The 21,907-nt window shown below is 40.6% G+C and overlaps 1 protein-coding gene and 1 pseudogene across 5 annotated transcripts in view; one reads left to right on the top strand and one right to left on the bottom strand.

Annotated features, from left to right (window-relative positions):
• ZFP1 (ZFP1 zinc finger protein) overlaps positions 1-21,907 on the top strand; it is a 69,179-nt gene that overhangs the window by 15,180 nt on the left and 32,092 nt on the right. Inside the window, exons 1-3 of one of the 5 annotated variants that reach the window (XM_013998179.2) lie at positions 2,607-2,915; positions 3,421-3,513; positions 9,822-9,874. In XM_013998179.2, the coding sequence (XP_013853633.1) occupies positions 9,860-9,874 (15 nt within the window). In that variant the 5' untranslated portion in view covers positions 2,607-2,915; positions 3,421-3,513; positions 9,822-9,859. Of the gene's footprint in view, positions 1-2,605; positions 2,916-3,420; positions 3,514-9,821; positions 9,875-21,907 lie in introns of those variants that run through there. The other 4 variants (XM_005664345.3, XM_013998177.2, XM_013998178.2 and 1 more) reach the window with 4 other exon arrangements.
• LOC110260913 lies at positions 4,915-7,075 on the bottom strand (annotated as a pseudogene).

Genomic DNA, 21,907 nt, shown 5'->3' with positions numbered 1-21,907 from the left:
TGTCTTTAAAAACTTTTCTCTAGATTCAAACAAAGAGTAAAAAAATTACAAGTCAATCTCTTTCATAAACTCAGAATAAAAAATCTAAATCTAAATCGAATATCAACAATTCACTACATTTGATTGAGTATCTCCGAAATGCAATGGCAAAATATCATTAGAAAAGTTAACATAAGAAAAAGACCTTAGGAAGTTCCCGGGTGGCGCAGTGGCTAACGAATCCGACTAGGAACCATGAGGTTGCGGGTTCGATCCCTGCCCTTGCTCAGTGGGTTAACGATCTGGCATTGCCGTGAGCTGTGGTGTAGGTTGCAGAAGCAGCTTGGATCCCACGTTGCTGTGGCTCTGGTGTAGGCTGATGGCTACAGCTCCGATTCGACCCCTAGCCTGGGAACCTCCATATGCCGCGGGAGCGGCCCAAAGAAATAGCAAAAAGACAAAAAAAAAAGAGAAAGAAAAAGACCTTAGGGAGTTCCCGTCGTGGCGCAGTGGTTAACACATCTGACTAGGAACTATGAGGTTGCAGGTTTGATCCCTGGCCTTGCTCAGTGGGTTAAGGATCCGGCATTGGCGTCAGCTGTGGTGTAGGTTGCAGAAGCAGCTTGGATCCCGAGTTGCTGTGGCTCTGGTGTAGGCCGGTGGCTACAGCTCTGATTAGAGCCCTAGCCTGGGAACCTCCATATGCTGCGGGAGCGGCCCCAGAAAAGGCAAAAAGACAATAAATAAATAAATAAATAAATAAATAAAAGATCTTAACATTTTCATCTCTTTAAATCTAGGAAAAAACGTTTAACTAGCACTTATTAAGGACACTCTAATAGGTGCATTTTTTTCTCTTTATTTTTAAAGACTAAATATAAAAATATTTGAAATTTGATAAAATAGACAGTATGTGCATTTATTATAGCTAAGAAATAGCAGGCTTATGACCAAAAGCTAGGAAGGAATATACAAAAATGGAAATAGTTTGTTTCTTTAATGTTTTTACTGTTTTATTTATCCAGTAAAGGTTTATTTAAAATAGAGGAATAAAGCAAACCCTTCTCTATAAGCCATTGGGAGATTCCAGTGTGTTGATCATTAGCTACCCGTACTCCTTGCTGAGCCTTGCAATAAAGGCTGCTCTTTTCTTCACCACAATCTGGTGTCAGTAGCTGGGCTTCACTATGTGTGGGCATACAGACCCAAGTTTGGTTCAGTAACGGTAGTTTTTTTTGTTTTAATTAAAATCTAGTTGCTACCACTACACGCCTATTAAAATGGCCAAAGTCCACAACACTGACACCACCAAATGCTGATAAGGATGTGAGCAATAGGAACTCAATTCATTGCTGGTGGGAATGCAGATATTACAGCCACTGTGGAAGACAGTCTGGCAGTTTCTCACAAAATTAAACATATTCTTACCATACACTCTAACTGTTGTGTTCCTTGGTACTTACACAAATGCGAAACTTATTTTATTTCCACACAAAACACTGTACAGGGATACTTATACCTTTATTCACAATTGTCAAAACTTGGACGCAACCAAGATGTCCTTTAGTAGCTGAATGGATAAATAAATAGTGGTATGTCCAGACAGTGGAACATTATGCAGTGCAAAAAAGAAATGGGCTTTCAAGCTGTGAAAAGATATGGAGGAAACTTAAATGCATATTATGAAGTGAAAGGGCTACATACTGAATGATTCCAGCTATAAGACATTCTGGAAAAGGCAAAATTAGGGGAACAGTAAAAAAAAAAAAAAAAATTCGGTGGTTTCCAGGGGCTCAGGGAGAGGGAGGGAGGGATGCACAGATGGAGCACAGGGGATTTTGTGGGCAGGAAACTGTTCTGCGTGATATGATTATGGTGCCTACAGATTATATATTTGTCAAAACCTGTGGAAGGTTCAACACCAAGTGAACCCTAATGTAAACTGTTGATTTTAGGTGATACATCAGCGTGTGTTCCATTACAACAGATGTACCACTCTGGTACTGGATGTTGACAGTGGAGGAGGCCGTGCATATGTGGGGCAGATGGTGTATCGGTCCTCCGTGTACATTTTCCTCAAATTTAACTGTGAGCATGAAGCTTGAAAAAAACAAAAAAAGTTAGGTGTTCCCCCTCATGGCTCAGGGGAAATGAATCCGACTAGGAACCATGAGGTTGCATGTTCAATCTCTGGCCTTGCTCAGTGGGTTAAGGATCCAGTGTTGCCATGAGCTGTGGTGTAGGTGGCAGATGCGGCTGGGATCTGGCATTGCTGTGGCTGGGGTGTAGGCCCGCAGCTGTAGCTCTGATTAGACCCCTAGCCTGGGAACCTCCATATGCCCTGCGTGTGGCCCTAAAAAGAAAAAAAAAAAGTTGCAGCACACAGTATCCTTATGGCCAATTTTATTTTTTAAAAATATCAGGAGGGTGTAAGTTTGTTACATACCTTTGAAAAGTGATATTATGGGTGACATTTGCTTTATTTTATGCATATTTACAATTTAAATACACTTAACGTCAATCACCTGTGTACTCTTTAAAAGCCAGTGTTCCGTATTTGGGGGACGTAGCGATTGTAACTCACAACCCGTTCTGAGGGAAATGAAGTTTCCCCTCCACCACGAAGGGATTATTTTGGTAAGCCCTCCTCCGACCCGCTAAACAAGGTGAAGACTTTCCTGAGAGTCCCTACGGCGCGGCCCCGCAGCCTTATGGGAGATGTAGTCCCGAAGTTCGATGGCCCACCCCTCGGCAGACCCTGGGACCGCGAACAACCCTGCATCTGCGCATGTGCGATGCAGCGAGCGCGCCGGTAGCCGCCCTTCCCCCACCTCCAGCCGCGAGTGGGTGACAGGGCCCCGGTCTCCGCGTCTTAGCCGCCCTGCGCCCTGACCCGGCCTGGCACTGAGCCACGAGCGGAGACTGTGCTCCTCCAGGTAGGAAGGGGCCTGCCAGGCAGCTCTGCGGAGTCTAGGGGCCGAGGGGAAGGCGATGAAGGATGGGCTCGTGCCCGCGCAGGGTAGGAGCCCAAACTTCGGCGACTCGCAGGCGGTGGTGACCCTCGGGGCGGCGTCTGGGGCAGGTCCGCGCTCTCCTTGGCGCGGGGCCGGCGGGGCCCGCCTGGCCGGACGTGCGGGGGCGGGGACGGCCAAGGTGGAGGGTGGCGGCGAGGGTTCGCCTTCCTCCCTTTGTCAGGCAAAGCGCCTCCGACCGGCAGCGAAGGTCTCCGGTGGGGCGGGAGCGAGTCCGGAAGCCCGGCAGGCGGGCGCGCGCGTGACCCGGCCGGGCGGGCTGGGGGCGGGGCCGGGCACACCTGGCAGCACCCGGCTGCCGCGTGCTGCGTCCCGGGCCTCGCGGGGTTGGAGGGAGGCTCAAAAACCTTCGCAAGTTTCCTGAGGTGCACGAAGTGCGGAATGAGTAAGAGGTGTGACCTGTTTGCAGGAGCGTTTTCGTCGTATGTTCACGCAATCCTCACACCTACCCTGTGACTTCACTGGTTCTTCAGTTTCAACAGAAGGAAAAACGAAGGCACAGGTGAAGCGCATTACCCTGCATCACATAGCCAGCTGGTACTTTGTCAAATTAATGGCAAATATTTTTTTCATTTGCCTTTTAACTTCACTCACTGCTAGTTTTTGCCATGGAGGCAATTTGATTTTCCCCATGGTTCAATTTACTGCTCTTCCTTTTTATTCATTTTTTAATTTATTTTTGTCTTTTTAGGGCCGCACCCGCATGGCATGTGGAGGTTCCCAGGCTAGGGGTCCAATCGGAGCTGTAGCCGCCGGCCTACAGCCACAGCCACACCAGATCCAAGCCACATCTGCAAACTACACCACAGCTCAGGGCAACGGGGGATCCTTAACCCACTGAGCAAGGCCAGGGATGGAACCCCATGTCCTCATGGTTCCTACTAGGGGTTCATAACGGCTGAGCCACGACGTGAACTCCTGCTCTTCCTTTTTATACACTCAAAAGCCTTCCCCACACTTCTCAAAGTATAATCTCATTATACAGGTTTACTTATGATTCCTATTGGTACTTTAGAATGAATTGTGTTTTAAGAAAATATATTGGTACTTTTTATCATTCTCCACTTAATGGTTACATTTAAGTAGGAGAAATGGACCCCTTTATGATGTTGAATCTTTCTGTCGGCCTTCCTGTTTGTTCAAGTTCTCTTTGATTTTTGCCTCCTTCACACTTTATAGTCTTGATTATGAAAGATTTGCATTTTTATTAACTTTATTCTTATGTAGTATTTTGTTATTGAAGATGGAATCTTTTTTCCATTATTTTATCTTTTATCTCGTGTTCCACTTTTCTTATTTTGTATATTTGGGATTTCTCCTTAATTAGCGTAGCTAATGGTTATCCATTTTTATTGTGAATAACTAACTTTAAGGTCTGTAGCATCTGTAGTAATGTCTCCTTGATCATTCATGATATTGGCCTTAAGGCTATAACTGTTCTTTAAATACTGCTTTAGCTTCATCCCCCAAATTCTGATATGTTTTGCTTTCATTTCCATTCAATTTGCTGGGATTTTTTTGTTTGTTTGTTTGTTTTTAAACTTTTCCCTGTGGTTTCTTTTTTAACTCATTGGTTATTTAATTTCCAAAATTTGGGAGTTTTTCTAAAGTTATTTCTATTATTGATTTCTAGTTTAATTCTCTTTTGGCCAAAGAGTGTTCATCGTTACATATTGCAGTTCTTTAAAACTTGTTGAGATTTGGAGTTCCTGTGTGCCTCAGTGGTTTAAGGATCTGGCATTGTCACTGCAGTGGCTTGGGTTGCTGCTGTGAGGCAGATTCAATCCCTGGCCTGGAAATTTCCATATGCTGTGGGTTTGGCCAAAAAAAAAAGAAAAAAATTATGGCCAAGGATAGTATTTGTCTTGGGGATTTTTTTTTTTTTTTTTTTTTGTAATGTACACTAATGACTATTTTGCTTTTGATGGTAGAGTTTTCTGTAAATACTACATAGGTCAGGGTGGTTGATAGTGTGGCTCAGTTCTTATATATCCTTACTGGTTTTTGTCACCTACTGAGAAAAGAATATTGAAGTCTTGAACTGTAATTGTGGATTTATCATTTTTTTCTTTCAGTTCTTGTATTTTGAATTTCTTTTTTTGCATATAAATTTAGGGTTGTTATGTGTTCTGGTGATTTGACGCTTTTATCACCTGTCATTTATCACAGTGACATAATGTACTATTACACTTTATTCCCGGTAATAGTTTTTTTTAGGTCTACTTCGATATTAAGATAATCACTGCAACTTTATTTTGATTAAAGTTTGCAAGGAATATCTTTTTTTTTTTTTTTTTACCTTTTTAGGGCCACACCTGTGGCATATGGAAATTCCCAGGCTAGGGATCAATTCGGAGCTACAACTGCTGGCCTACACACAGCCATAGCAACGTGGGATCTGAGCTTTGTCTGTGACTGGCTATTGTTGGTGAAAATTCAGTTAGCAGTCAAATTAAGAAGAAAGAGAATTTTAGTTAAGTCAACCTGAGGATTATAACCTGGGAGACACTCAGAAGCTCTGAGAACTGTTTAGCTTGTTAGAAGTTGAAGGTGCAGTTGTATACATGTTTTTTTATTTTTTATTTTTGTTACATAAATTAACCCATTTATTATAGGCTTTCCAATGTTGGTGCTTCTACTGGTCCTTCCATTTCTTCAGTCTTCTAATGGCAGACAGTGGAAGTGGTGTGGTAGGTCCAGGCACCACCAGCTACCATTTTCCTACAGGAACCACAGTGCCAGATGCCCACAGCTCTTCCCTTCATCTTGGTTTTGCCACAGAAGGGAGCAAGTGTACTTGGCATGCTGGCTGATTTCAATTTTCATCACCATTTTCCTGAGAGAAGCACCATAATGCTGTATTTACCCACAATTCTGACCTTGGTGCATTTGGCCATTTCATTGCAAATCCAATCCAAGCCCAGAGAGGAATCATATACATTTTTGATACAGAGGATCATACATCAAAATGACATACTGACAATTTGCATAAAATTCACCAAATAAACAGTAGTCCAGGTAAGCACATACAAAGTGAGCAGCAAGTCATCATGACCCTTTACAGAATTGAGAAAGAGTGTTAATCTTTTAAGAAGTTACATGAGAAGAAAGGGAAAAAAAGGGGGGGATCTTTATGGTTAAATAGGTATTCCCATCTTTTTTTTTTAATGGCTGCATCTGAGGCATGATTGAACATGAGCCCCAGCTTCAACCTAAGCCACAGCTGTAGCAGTGCTGGATCCTTTAATCTATTGCATCAGGCCAGGGATCAAACCCATGCCTCCATAACCTGAGCTGTTGTAATCGGATTCTTAACCCACTGTGCCACAGTGGGAACTCCAGGCATTCCCATCTTTGAGGAGGTCTGGTGAATGTGGATGGGCATTGCACACTAAAGGTTGAGGGAAGAGGCCCAAAGAACAGAGAGAGAGAATTCTATCTTAAATCTTCTCGTTCTGCCTTAAAGTATAAATTTAAATTCATCACTGTTTTTATATTTAAAATACATTGCTGGTAGAGAGCACATAATTTTTTTTTTAATCCAGTTTGGCAACCTCTGTTGTTTAATTGATGTGTTTGTACCAGTTATTGAGATGGTTGGGTTAAAATCTACCATCTTGGTTTTTGTGGGTTTGTTGTCTTTCTTTTTTTATTTTAGGGCTGCACCCTTGGCATATGGAGATTCCCAGGCTCTAATCGGAGCTGTAGCTGCCGGCCTACACCACAGCTCATGGCAATGCCAGATCCTTAACCCACTGAATGAGGCCAGGGATTGAAGCCATGATTCCTAGTCAGATTCATTTCCACTGTGCCATGATGAGAACTCCGAATCTACCATCTTGTTAGTTTTTTCCCACTTGGCCCATCTAGTCTTTGTTCCTCTCTTCCTCTTTTTCTGATTATATTTGGATTTAGTGGTAGTTTTCATGATTTCATATTTTTCTCCACTATTGGCTTACTGTTTATCCCTCTTAAAAAAAAATCTTTTGGAGTTCCCATCGTGGCGTAGTCGTTAACGAATCCAACTAGGAACCACGAGGTTGTGGGTTCGTCCCTGGCCCTGCTCAGTGGGTTAAGGATCCGGCGTTGCTGTGAGCTGTAGTGTAGGTCACAGACGCAGCTTGGATCCCGCGTTGCTGTGGCTCTGGTGTAGACTGGTGGCTACAGCTCCAATTAGACCCCTGGCCTGGGAACCTCCATGTGCTGTGGGAGCGGCCCAAGAAATGGCAGAAGGACAAAAAAAAAAAATCTTTTGTGGTTGCCCTAGGGTTTAAATTAATTTCTTGAGTGAATCACAGTAGACCTTAAGATATATTCTACTGCTTGTGTGTATCATAAGATCCTTAAAACGGTATACTCCCATCAACAATTTCATCATGCCATTTTTGTTTATATATTTTACTTTTTCATATGTTATAAGCTCACACAACTTTTCCACTCCTTTTGCTTTAGACAATCAGTTCTCCTTTAGATTGATTAAAAGTAGGAAAAAATGTCTTATATTTGTCCTCATTTCAACCATTCCCACAGATCTTAATTTCTTTGTGTAGATCCATGTTTCCGTCTCATATCATATTCCTTCTATCTGAAGAACTTCTTTAAATATTTCTTGAAGATCAGGTCTATTGTTAATGAATTTTTTTCTGTTTTTGTTTCTTTGAAAGGGTTTTTATTTCACTTTTATTTTTTGAGAGATATATTCGCTGGGTATAGAATACTGTAGAATACTGGATTGGTAGTTTTTTCTTTTTTTCTTTCTTTTTTTAAGTGTGTTAAAGATGTCACTACATTGTCTTCTGGCTTACAGAGTTTCTGATAAGAAATTGGCTGTGATTCTTTTTGTTGGTTCTTCTGTACAAGTATACCTTGGAAATGTCAAAGATTCAGTTCCAGATGACCACAATAAAGCAAGTCACATGAGGTTTTTGGTTTCCCAGGGCATATAAATGATATATTTACCTTATTCTTCAGTCTGTTAAGTATGCAGTAGCATTATGTCTAAAAAACAATGTATACACTTTAGTTTAAAAACACTTTATTATTACTGGGAATTCCTCTTGTGGCTCAGTGGTAATGAACCTGACTAGTATCCATGAAGATGCAGGTTTGATCCCTGGCCTCAGTGGGTTAAGGATCTATGATGCCTTGAGATGAGGTGTAGGTTCCAGATGCAGCTGGGACCCCACATTACTGCTGTGTAGGCCAGCAGCTGCAGCTGATTGAGCCCCCAACCTGGGAACTTCCATATGCCACAGGTGTGGCCCTAAAAAGCAAAAACGAGCAAACAAACAAACAACTGTATTACTTTAAAAAAAAAACCCCGCTAACCATCATCTGACAAGGCAGGGTTGCCACAAATCTTCAATTTGTTTTTTTTAAAAAAGCAGTCTGTAAAGTGCAGTAAAATGAGGTATGTCTATATATAGTGTGTCAGTTTTTTTCCTGGCTGCTTTCAAGAATTTCTAACTTTGTTTTCCTTTTACTTGTTTTTATTTATTTATTTATTTATTTATTTTGTCTTTTTGGGGGCTGTACCTGAGGCATATGGAGGTTCCCAGGCTAGGGGTCGAATTGGAGCTACAGCTGCTGGCCTACACCACAGCCACAGCAACGCAGGATATGACCCGCGTCTGTGATGTACATCACAGTTCATGGCAATGCTGGGTCCTTAATCCACTGAGCAAAGCCAGGGATCGAACCCGTGTCCTCATGGATACTAGTTGGGTTTGTTAACCACTGAGCCACAACAGGAACTCCGGTTTCCATATATTTGAACATGGTGTGTCTTTGTTTTATTGTATTGTTTAAACTTTTTTGGTAAATTATCTGAATTTCTTGGATCTGTGGTTTGATATCATTTATTATTTTTGGAAAACTTATGGTCATTTTGTCTTTGGAGACTACTTCTCTCCCATTTTCTCTGCTTTTGAGATTCCAGTACATTTTTATTAGGCCACTTGATATTGTACTACTGACCTTGAATTCTGTCCTTCTCCTCCTCCCCCTTTACTTTCTCACTTACTCTTTCTATCTCAGTTTGGGTAATTTCTTTTGACTTATCTTTAGATTTACTGAAAATTTTTGCAGCTCTGTTGTGTTGCCTATTGAAGGTATTCTTTCAACTCAGTTACTATACTTTTCCTAGTATTTCCATTTTGTTCGTGAAGTTTCTCTCCTGAAATTCTCTATTCGTTTATTCATGTTGTAAACTTGTGCAATTAAGGCTTTAACATATGAATCAAAGTTCTAAAGTCCCTGCCTGATAATCTCATCAGTTATGGTTTCTGTTGTTTATTTTGTCCATTGATAGTGGGTTGTCTTAGTCTTGTTTTTTCAGGTATTTCATAATGTTTCATAATGAGGGTAAATGCTGCCAACATGAGCCTTTTTCCCCTTCTGAACAGGCAAAGGGACTATTAGCCTAGGAGGTGATATTTTCCCAGAGTTTCTTTCTTTCTTTCTTTCTTTTTTGTCCTTTCGCCTTTTCTAGGGCCACTTCCCGTGGCATATGGAGGTTCCCAGGCTAGGGGTCTAACCAGAGTTGTAGCTGCCAGCCTACACCAGAGCCACAGCAACGTGGGATCCAAGCCGCGTCTGCAACCTACACCACAGCTCATGGCAATGCCAGATTGTTAACCTACTGAGTAAGGCCAGGGATCCAACCCGCAATCTCATGTTTCCTGGTCGGATTTGTTAACCACTGTGCCACAATGGGAACTCCTTTCCCAGGGTTTCTAAACAAGTCATTCTAGAAGTTGTGAGTCAGGTCAGATTTTTAATAACAGTATCTTCCTTTTACCTCTCTTCCAGTTCTTCCTTCATAGTTCTCTGCCCAAAAGCTGCAGAAAATGAGCAAATCCGAGGTGAGTTATTAATTCTCAGTTTTATTTTTCTGTGCATTTGAGGAAGTTTATAAGGAACTAGAAGATAAAATAGAAAGGTATAAATAAGTAAAGCTCAAGGAAAACATCATAAAAATAATCAATACCAGCAGCCAAAAAGTAAATGAAGTTAATTGTCTTGCATGGGTTTTGAATACCATTTCCTTGTTTTTTTAGTATTAGGTCTGAATAAATTTTACAGACTTTTATATAGATGGTGTTTTGAATAGCACCCCCAGAAACAACCCAAATTAAGTAGGTTATTAGTTTGTCTCTGTTTATTTCATATAGCATTCTTCAGGGTAATTGTATATTTTATTTTTCCAGTCAGATTAACATGATGCAAGAGAATCCATTAAATAGTTGGATATGTATTTAAGTTCTTTAATCTTCACGAGTTCCATTGTCATTACTTTCTTGAGTACCATTCTAGGATTTATTTCTACATGTTTATACAAGTACAAGTCTAGGTTATTATGAGATAGCATACTAATCATACTCTTCTGTTTATATGTAGGTTATTGTGCTTTTAATGAATAGACTTCATTTTTTTTAGAGCAGTTTTGGGCACAGAGAAAATTGGGGTGAAAAGTACAGACAGTTCCCCTATACTCCTTCACTCCGTCTGCACACACAGTTTCCCGTCTTATTTACCCCTTGCATTAATGTGGTATACCTGTTACAATTGATACTTTAACGTCCATAGTTTACATCAGGATTTGCTTTTGGTGCTGTGCATCCTATGCGTTTTGACAAATATATAATGATATGTATGCACCATATCATGTCATACAGAATAGTTTCACTGCCCACAGAATCCCCTGTGCTCCATCTGTTCATCCCTCCTCCCTCTCCCTGAGCCCCTGGAAACCACTGATTTTTTTTTTTTTTACTGTCCCCCTTTTAATTTTTTTAACTTTTGCCTTTTCCAGAATGTCATATACTTGGAAACATTCAGATGTACCCTTTTCAGACTGGCGTCTTGTTCACTTAGTGATATGCACTTAAGTTTCCTCCATGTTTTTTCAGGGCATGATAGCTCTTTTTTTTTTTTTTTTAGTATTGAATAATATTCTATTGTCTGCATGTACCACCATTATTTATCCATTCAGCTATTGAAGAATATCTTGGTTGCTTCCTTGTTTTGAGGATTGTAATTAAGTTGCTGTAAATATCTCTGTGTAGTGTTTTCTTGTGGCAATAAGTTAATCATTTGGGTAAACACTAAGGACAATTGCTAGATTGTAAGAGTTTGTTTAGTTTTGTGAGAAACTGCCAGACTGTCTTCCAAAGTGGCTATAACACTTTTTCGTCTTTATTTTTTTAGGGCTGCACCCATGGCATATGGAAGTTCCCAGGCTAGGGGTCGAATTGGAGCTATAGCTGCCAGCCTACACCACAGTCATAGCCACTCCAGATCGAGCTGTGTCTGTGACCTACACTTCAGCTAATGGCAACACAATATCCTTAACCCAGTGAATGAGGCGAGGGATCGAACCCATGTCCTCATGGATACTAGTCGTGTTTGTTACTGCTGAGCCGCAATGGGAATTCCCCAAAGTGGCTATAACATTTGCGTTCCCACCAGCAGTGAATGAGATTTCCTGTTACTCCACAACCTTGCAATCATTTGTTGTCATGAACTTTGGCCATTTAATAGGTGTTTAGCAGTATCTTGTTGTAATTTATAATTCTCTGATGATATGATATTGAGTATCTTTATATGGGTTTATTTACCATCTGTATATCTTCCTTAGTGAGGTGTCTCAAAGTTTTTAGCCAATTTTTAAATGTTTATTTACTTTTATATTGTTTAATTTTAAAAGTTCTTTATCTATTTTGGGTATCAGTCCTTTATCAAGTATGTGTGTTGCAGAGATGTCTTTGTCTTTTCATTCTCTTGATTATGTCTGTTTTTGTCACTCAGTAACATGTTTTTGAAGTCTTTCCATATCAGAGCATAGAAGTTCCTCATTTTTTCCTGATTTTTTTTTTTGGTGTGTAATGTAACGTGTAAAAATGAATGTATAAAGCATTATGATACTTTTTCCTGTTTAATATTATTTAAAAATTTTAAAAATATAGTTGATTCATATTATTCTGTAAATTCTGCTGTACAGCCAAGTGACCCAGTCATACATCTGTACACACACTCTTTCTCACATTATCTTTCATCATGGTCTGTCACAAGGGATTGGACATAGTTTCCTGTGCTATACAGCAGAACCTCATTGTCTTTCCATTCTAAATGTAATAGTTTGCATGTATTAACCCTGAACTCCTTAGGCCATCCCACTCCCTGTGCCCCTCCCCAACCACGAGTCACTGTCCATGTCTGTGAGTCCATTTCTGTTCTGTAGGTAGGTTCATCTATGCCATATTTTAGATTCCACGTATAAGTGATATCATATGGTATGTGTCTTTCTCTTTCTGACTTACTTCACTTAGAATGAGAATCTCTAGTTCCATCCATGTTGCTCCAAATGGCATTATCTTGTTCTTTTTATGGCTGAATAGTATTCCATTGTGTATATGTACCACATTTTCTTAATTCACTCATCTATTAGTGGTCTTTTAGGTTGTTTTCATGTCTTGGCTATTGTGAATAGTTCTGCAATGAACATAGGAATGCCTGTATCTTTTTGAATGAAAGTTTTGTCTGGATAGATGCCCAGGAGTGGGATTACTGGATCATAGGGTAGTTTTCTAAAGAACCTCCGTACTGTTTTCTGTAGTAGTTGTACCAATTTACATTCCCACCAGCAGTGCAGGAGGGTTCCCTTTTCTCCAAACCCTCTCCAGTATTTGTTGTTCATAGTCTTATCAGCCCTTCTGACCAGTGAGAGGTGGCACCTCACTGTAGCTTTGATTTTCATTTCTCTAATAATTAGTGATGTTGAGCATTTTTTCATGGGCCTGTTGGCCATCCATGTATCTTTTTTGGGGAAATGTCTACTTAAGTCTTCTGTTCATTTTTCAGTTGGGTTGTTTTTTTCTCTTGAGTTTTATGAGTTGTTTGTATATTTTGGAGATTAGTTGCTTGTCTGTTGCATCATTTGCAACTGTTTTCTCCCATTCCATAGGCTTGTTGTTTTGTTTTTTTTAATGGTTTCCTTTGCTATGCAAAGGCTTGTAAGTTTGATTAGGTCCCACTGGTTTATTTTTGTTTTTATTTCTATTGCCTTCAGAGACTGACCTAAGGAAATGTTTGTACAGTTGATGTCAGAAAATGTTTTTCCTATGTTCTCTTCTAGGAGTTTTATAGTGTCATGTCTTAGGTTTAAGTCTTTAAGCCATTTTGAGTTTATTTTTGTGCATGATATGAGGGTCTGTTCTCCTTTCGTTGATTTACATGCAGCTTTCCAGTTTCCCACCATCGCTTGCTGAAGAGACTGTCCTTTTCCCATTTTGTATTCTTGCCTTCTAGTCGAAGATTAATTGATTATAAGTGTATGGTTTTATTTCTGGGCTCTCTATTCTGTTCCATTGGTCCATATGGCTGTTTTTGATCTGGTACCACACTGTCTTGATCACTGTAGCTTTGTAGTATTGCCTGAAGTCTGGGAGAGTTTATGCCTCCTTATTATTTATTGTTCCTCAGGATAGCTTTGGCAATTCTGGGTCTTTTGTGGTTCCATATACATTTTTGGATTGTTTGTTCTAGTTCTGTGAAAGATGTCATGGGTAATTTGATAGGAATCACATTAAATCTGTAGATTGCATTGGGTAGTATGGCCATTTTAACAATATTAATTCTTCCAATCCAGGAGCGTGGAATGTATCTTTGCATTTCATTGCATTTTTAAAAATTTTTATATTTTTTATATTACTCAATGAATTTATTACATTTATAGTTGTACAATGATATAGCATTTCCATCCCAAACCCTCAGCATTCCCCCCCACCCCCCAGCCAACCTCTCTCCTTTGGAAACCATAAGATTTTCAAAGTCTGTGAGTCAGTATCTGTTCTGTAAAGAAGTTCATTGTATCCTTTTTTCAGATTCCACATGTCAGTGAAAGCATTTGATGTTGGTGTCTCATTGTCTGATTTCACTTAGCATGAGGATTTCTAGGTCCATCCATATTGCTAAAAATGCTGGCATTGCGTTCCTTTTAATGGCTGAGTAATATTCCATTGTGCATATGTACCACATCTTCTTTTTTTTTTTTTTGTTTTTTTTTTTTTTTTTTTTTTTTTTTTTTTTTTTTTTGTTTTTTGTCTTTTTTTTTTTTTTGTTGTTGTTATTTCTTGGGCCGCTCCCGCGGCATATGGAGGTTCCCAGGCTAGGGGTTGAATCGGAGCTGTAGCCACCGGCCTACGCCAGAACCACAGCAACGCGGGATCCGAGCCGCGTCTGCAACCTACACCACAGCTCACGGCAACGCCAGATCCTTAACCCACTGAGCAAGGGCAGGGATCGAACCCGCAACCTCATGGTTCCTAGTCGGATTCGTTAACCACTGCGCCACGACGGGAACTCCAGTGTACCACATCTTCTTGATCCACTCCTCTGTCGATGGACATTTAGGTTGTTTCCATGTATTGGCTATTGCAAATAGTGCTGCAATGAACATTGGAGTAAATGTGTCTTTTCGAGTCATGGTTTTCTCTGGGTAGATGCCCAGGAGTGGGATTGCTAGATCAAATGGTAGTTCTATGTTTGGTTTTCTGAGGAATCTCCATACTGCTTTCCACAGTGGTTGCTCCAATTTACAATCCCACCAACAGTGTCATAGGGTTCCTTTTTCTCCACTCTCTTCAGCACTTATTGTTTGTAGACTTTTGGATGATGGCCATTCTGGCTGGTGTAAGGTGGTACCTCATAGTGGTTTTGATGTGCATGTCTCTAATAATGAGTGATGTTGAACATCTTTTCATGTGTTTTTTGGCCATCTGTATGTCTTTGGAGAACTGTCTGTTTAGATCTTCTGCCCATTTTTTGATAGGCTTGTTTGTTTTTTTGGTATGTAGCTGCAGAAGGTGTTTATAAATTTTGGAGATTAATCCCTTGTCAGTTGATTCACTTGCAGATATTTTCTCCCATTGTGTGGGTTGTCTTTCATTTTGTTTAGGGTTTCCTTTGCTGTGCAGAAACTTTTAAGTTTGATTAGGTCCCATTTATTTATTTTTATTTTTGTTGTCAATACTCTGATAGGTGGATCTGAGAAGATGTTGCTGTTCTTTATGTCAGAGAGTGTTTGGCCTATGTTTTCCTCTAAGAGCTTTATAGTGTTTGGGTCTTATATCTAGGTCTTTAATCCATTTTGAGTTTATTTTTGTGTATGGTGTTAGGGAGTGTTCCAATTTCATTCTTTTCCATGTGGCTGTCCACTTTTTCCAGCACCACTTACTGAACAAGCTGTCCTTTCTCCATTGTATATTCTTGCCTCCTTTGTCATAGATGAGTTGGCTGTAGGTGTGTGGGTTTAATTCTGGGCTTTCTATCCTCTTCCACTGATCTATATTTCTGTCTTTGTGCCTGTACCATACGGTTTTGATGACGGTTGCTTTGTAGTATAGTCTGAAGTCCGGGAGCCTGATTCTTCCAGCTCCATTTTTCTTTTTCAGGATGTCTTTGGCTATTCCGGGTCTTTTGTGCTTCCAAACAAACTTCAAAATATTTTGTTTGAGTTCTGTGAGAAATGTCCTTGGTAATTTGATAGGGATTGCATTGAATCTGTAGATTGCCTTAGGTAGTATAGTCATTTTGATAATATAACTCTTCCAATCCAAGAGCATGATACGTCCTTCCATCTATTGTGTCATCTTTGATTTCTTTCGTCAGTACAGGTCTTTTGTCTCTTTAGGTAGGTTTACTCCTAGGTATTGTATTCTTTTGGATGCAATGGTAAATGGGATTACTTCCCTAATTTACTTTTTTTTTTTTTTTTGGTCTTTTTGCTGTTTCTTTGGGCTGCACCCGCAGCATATGGAGGTTCCCAGGCTAGGGGTCTAATCGGAGCTGTAGCCACCGGCCTACGCCAGAGCCACAGCAACGCAGGATCCGAGCCGCGTCTGCAACCTACACCACAGCTCACGGCAATGCCGGATCGTTAACCCACTGAGCAAGGGCAGGGCTTGAACCCGCAACCTCATGGTTCCTAGTCGGATTCGTTAACCACTGCGCCACGACGGGAACTCTCTAATTTCCCTTTTTGATCTTTCATTGTTAGTATATAGAAATGCAGTCGATTTCTGTGTATTGATTTTGTATCCTGCGACTTTGCCAAATTCATGGATCAATTCTAAGAGTTTTCTGGTAGAGTCTTTAGGATTCTCTAGGTATGGTATCATGTCACCTGCAAATAGTGATAGTTTTACTTTTTCCCTTCCAATTTGGATTCCTTTTATCTCTTTTACTTCTCTGATTGCTGTGGCTAGGACTTCCAGAACTATGTTGAAGAGTAGTGGCAAGAGCGGACATCCTTGTCTTGTTCCTGATCTTAGAGGGAATTCTTTCAGCTTTTCACCATTGAGAATGATGTTCACTGTGGGTTTGTCATATATGGCCCTTATCATGTTGAGGTAGGTTCCCGTTATGCCCACTTTCTGAAGGGTTTTTATCAGAATTGGGTGTTGGGTTTTGTCAAAGGCTTTTTCCGCGTCTATGGAGAGGATCATATGGTTTTCATTCTTCAGTTTGTTAATGTGGTGTATCACACTGATGGATTTGCGGATATTGAAGAATCCTTGCATCCCTGGGATAAATCCCACTTGATCATGATGTACAGTCCTTTTAATGTATTGTTGGATGTGGTTTGCTACTATTTTGTTGAGGATTTTTGCATCGATGTTCATCAGTGGAATTGGCCTGTACTTTTCTTTTTTTGTGGAATGTTTGTCTGGTATTGGTATCAGGGTGATGGTGGCCTCATAGAATGAGTTTGGGAGTGTCCCTTCCTCTGCAATTTTTTGGAATAGTTACAGAAGGAGAGGTGTTAGCTCTTCTCTAAATGTTCGATAGAATTCGCCTGTGAAGCCATCCGGTCCTGGACTTTTGTTTGTTGGAATTTTTTTTTTCAAAGTATATTTTATTTTATTTATTTTTTGTCTTTTTGCCATTTCTAGGGCTGCTCCCATGGCATATGGAGGTTCCCAGGCTGGGGGTCAAATCGGAGCTGTAGCCACCAGCCTACACCAGAGCCACAGCAACACAGGATCCAAGCCACGTCTGCAACCTACACCACAGCTCACAGCAATGCCGGATCGTTAACCCACTGAGCAAGGCCAGGGATTGAACCCACAACCTCATGGTTCCTAGTCAGATTTGTTAACCACTGAGCCACGACGGGAATGCCCTGTTGGAAGTTTTTTAATCAAGTTTCAATTTCAATACTTGTGATTGGTCTGTTCATCTTTTCCATTTCATCTTCGTTTAGTCTTGGAAGATTGTGCTTTTCTGAGAATTTGTCCGATTCTTCTGGGTTTTCCATTTTATTGGCATATAGTTGCATATAGTAGTCTCTTATGATCCTTTGTATTTCTGTGGTGTCCATTGTTACTTATCCTTTTTCATTTCTTTTTCTCTTTCTTTCTTTCTTTCTTTTTCTTTCTGTCTGTCTTTCTGTCTGTCTTTCTGTCTGTCTTTCTTTCTTTCTGTCTTGCTGTCTGTCTGTCTGTCTGTCTGTCTGTCTTTTTAGGGCTGTACCCATGGCGTATGGAGGTTCCCAGGCTTGGGGTCTAATCAGAGCTGTTGCTGACAGCCTGCGCCACAGCCACAGCAACTCAGGATCCAAGCCACATCTGCAACCTACACCACAACTCACGGCAATGCCAGGTTCTTAACCCACTGAGGGAGGCTAGGGATTGAACCTGCAACCTCATGGTTCCTAGTTAGATTTGTTTCCACTGCACCACAACGGGAACTCCTTATTTCTAATTTTATTGATTTGAGTCATCTCTCTTTTTTGCTTGATAAGTCTGGCTAAGCGTTTATCAATTTTGTTGATATTTTCTTTTTTTTCTTTTTTTTTTTTTTTTTTTTTTTGTCTTTTGTCTTTTGTTGTTGTTGTTGTTGTTGTTGTTGTTGTTGCTATTTGTTGGGCCACTCCCGTGGCATATGGAGGTTCCCAGGCTAGGGGTCTAATCGGAGCTGTAGCCACCGGCCTACGCCAGAGCCACAGCAACGCAGGATCCGAGCCACGTCTGCAACCTACACCACAGCTCACGGCAACGCCAGATCGTTAACCCACTGAGCAAGGGCAGGGACCGAACCCGCAACCTCATGGTTCCTAGTCGGATTCGTTAACCACTGCGCCACGACGGGAACTCCTTTTTCTTTTTTTTTTTTTTTTTTTTTTTTTTTGTCTTTTGTCTTTTGTTGTTGTTGTTGTTGTTGTTGTTGTTGTTGCTATTAATTTTGTTGATATTTTCAAAGAACCAGCTTTTAGTTTCACTGATCTTTTCTATGGTTTTCTTCATTTCTATTTCATTGAGTTCTGCTCTGATCTTTATGATTTCTTTCCTTCTACTAATTTTAGGTCTTGTCTGTTCTCTCTTGAGCTGCTTTAGATGTAACGTTAGGTTGTTTATTTGAGCTTTTTCTTGTTTCCTGAGGTAGGCTTATATTGCTAGAACCTTCCCTGTTAGAACTGCTTTTGCTGCATCCCATAGGTTTTGGAGTGTCATATCTTTGTTGTCATTTGTTTGTACGTATTTTTTAATTTCCTCTTTGATTTCTTCAGTGATCCATTGGTTATTTAGTAGCATGTTGTTTAGTCTCCACGTGTTTGTGGTTTTTTGCAGTTTTTTTTCTTGTTGTTGATTTCCGGTCGTATACTGTTGTGGTTGGAGAAGATGCTTGATATGATTTTAGTTTTCTTAAAGTTACCGAGGCTTGGAGTTCCTGTCATGGCGCAGTGGTTAACAGATGCAACTAGGAACCATGAGGTTGCGTGTTTGATCCCTTCCCTTGCTCAGTGGGTTAGCGATCCGGCATTGCTGTGAGCTGTGGTATAGGTTGCAGACGTGGCTCGGATCCTGCATTGCTGTGGCTCTGGCGTAGGCCGGCGGCTACAGCTCCAATTCGACCCCTAGCCTGGGAACCTCCATATGCCATGGGAGCGTTCCAAGAAATGGCAAAAAGACAAAAAAAATAAAAATAAAAATAAATAGTGTCACCAAGGCTTGATTTGTAGCCCAGGATGTGATCAATTTTAGAGAATGTTCCATATGCACTTGAGAAGAATGTGTATTCTGTTGCTTTTGGATGGAATGTCCTATAAGTATCTGTTAAGTCCATCTGGTCTAATGCTTCATTCAGGGCCTGTGTTTCCTTATTGATTTTCTGTCTAGATGATCTGTCCATTGCTGTAAGTGGGGTGTTAAAGTCCCCCACTATTAATTGTGTTATTGTCGATTTGTCCTTAAGGTTGTTAGCAGTTGACTTATATATTTTGGTGATCCTATGTTGGTTGCCTAGATATTTAAAATTGTTATATCTTCTTCATCAATTGATCCTTTGATCATTGTGTAGTGACCTTCCTTGTCTCTTCAGATGTTTTTCAATTTAAGGTCTATTTTGTCTGGTATGAGTATTGCTACTCCTGCTTTCTTTTGATTCCCGTTTGCATGAAATATTTTCTTCCATCCTCTCCCTTTCAATTTGTATGTGTCCCTAAAAGTGAAGTGGGTCTCTTGAAGACAGCATATATATGGGACTTGTTTTTGTATCCATTCGGCAAGTCTCTGTCTTTTGGTTGGGGCATTTAGTCCTGTAACATTTAAGGTAATTATTGATATGTATGTTCTTATTGCCATTTTATTCATTGCTTTGGATTTGTTTTTGTTGCTCTTTTTTCTTTCCTTCTTCCCTGTTCTCTCCTCTTGTGGTTTGATGACTATCTTTAGTGTTGTATTTGAGTTTATCTTTCTTATTTGTGTGTGTATCAATTGTAGATTTTTGATTTGCAGTTACTCTGAGGTTTTGATATAAGAGTCTATATATATATGAGATTGTTTTAAGTTGTTGGTCTTTTAATTGCAAGTGAATCTCCAGTGTCCTGCTTTTGTACCCTCCTCTTCTCATGATTTCTGATTTTGGTGGCATAGTTGTGCATGGATGATTTTGTATCTTTACTGTATACATACCTTTACTGGTGAGCCTTGTCATTTGTGATATTTTTGTTTCTGGTTGCTGCCCTTTCTGCCTAGAGAAGTTCCTTTAGTATTTGTTGTAAAGTTGGTTTAGTGTTGCTGAATTCTCTCAGCTTTTGCTTATCTGTGAAGGTTTTGATTTTGCCTTCAAATCTGAATGAGAGCCTTGATGGATAGAGTAATCTTGCTTGGAGGTTTTTTCCTTTCATCGCGTTAAGCCTATCGTGCCACTCCCTGCAGAGTTTCTGGCCTGCAGAGTTTCTGCTGAAGAATCTGCCGATAACCTTATCGGGGTTCCCTTGTATGTCATTTGTTTCTTTTCCCTAGCTGCTTTCAATATTTTCTCTTTGTCTTTAATTTTGGCCAGTTTGATTAGTATGTGTCTTGAGGTGTTCCTCCTTGGGTTTATTTTATATGGTACTCGTTGTGCTTCCTGGATTTGAGTGAGTGATTCCTTTCCCATGTTAGGGAAGTTTTTGGCTATTATCTCTTGGAATATTTCTTCTGTCTCCTTCTCTCTCTCTTCTTCTTCTGGCACCCCTATAATACGGATGTTGGTGCATTTAACATTGTCCCAGAGTTCTCTGAGACTCTCTTCATTTGTTTTCAATCTTTTTTCTCTTTGCTGTTCTGCATCCATAATTTCCACTAATCTGTCCTCCACCTTGCTTATTTGTTCTTCTGCCTCCTGTATTTGCTGTTGGCTGCTTCTCATGGATTTTTTTAATTTCAGTTATTGTATTTTGCATCTCTTCTTGCTTAAGTTTTATATGTTGTATCTCTTTGCTCAGTGTTTCCTGTAAATTATCTATCTTTGCCTCCAGTTTATTTCCAATGTCTTCCCATCTTCAGCATCAACAGTTTAAAGTCTTTTTCCCAGAGGCTGAGAATCTCCTGATCACTTACCTGTTTTTCTGGGGTTTTTTCTTTCTCACTTATCTGAGTTATAGTCGTCTGTCTTTTCATTTTTATAGGTGTTTGGTTTGGTGACCTTCCTACAGATAATAGAGTTGTGTAGCCTCTCTTACTTCTGGTGTCTGCCCCTCTTGTGGGTACAGGGGCTTGCTGATGGGAGGGACTGGTGCCTGCCCACTGGTAGGTGGAGCTGATTCCTATCCCTCTGGTGGGTGGGGCTTTGTCTCTGGGTGAGATTAGAGGCGGCTGTGTGCCTGAGGGATCTTTAGGCAGCCTGTTTACTGATGGGTGGGGCTGTGATCCCACCTGGATTGTTGTTTGGCCTGGGCTTCTCATTGCTGATGGGTGGATCCAGATTTTCCCTAAATGGCCACCTCCAGAGAAAGGTAAGCTGATGAATACTCCTAAGAGCTTTGCTTCCAATGCCCTTCCCCCACAACAAGCCACAGTCTCTCCCTGTTTTCCCAGGAAATCTTCCTAGATTTGCAGTTAGGTCTGACCCAGATTCCTATGGAGACTTTGCTTTACCCCGGGACTCAGTGCACGTGAAAGTCTGTGTGCACCTTGTAAGAATGGGGTCTCTGTTTTCCCCAGTCACATGGAGCTCCTGCGCATAAGCCCCACTTGCCTTCAATGCCAGATGCTCCAGGGGCACTTTCTCCCAGTGCCAGATCCCCATGCATGGGTGCTTGACGTGGGACTCAGAACTTTCACTCCTGTAGGTGAGTCTCTGTGGTAGTTACTTTCCAGTCTCTGGGGCTTCCCATCCAGTATTTATGGGGTTGCTTATATCATGTAATCGCCCCTTCTATCTCTTTATGTGGTCTTCTCCTTGTCTTCTGGAGTAGGATATCTTTTTTTTTTTTTATAATTTTTTTATTTTCCCGCTGTACAGCAAGGGTGTCAGGTTATCCTTACATGTATACATTACATTTACATTTTTTCCCCCAACCCTTTGTTCTGTTGCAACATGAGTATCTAGACAAAGTTCTCAATGCTATT

The sequence above is a fragment of the Sus scrofa genome, chromosome 6, assembly GCF_000003025.6.
Source record: "Sus scrofa isolate TJ Tabasco breed Duroc chromosome 6, Sscrofa11.1, whole genome shotgun sequence".
In the NCBI taxonomy this organism is placed as follows: domain Eukaryota; kingdom Metazoa; phylum Chordata; class Mammalia; order Artiodactyla; family Suidae; genus Sus; species Sus scrofa.
Note: the sequence above shows the minus strand (reverse complement) of the source record. Positions and strands in the feature narration are given on the sequence as shown.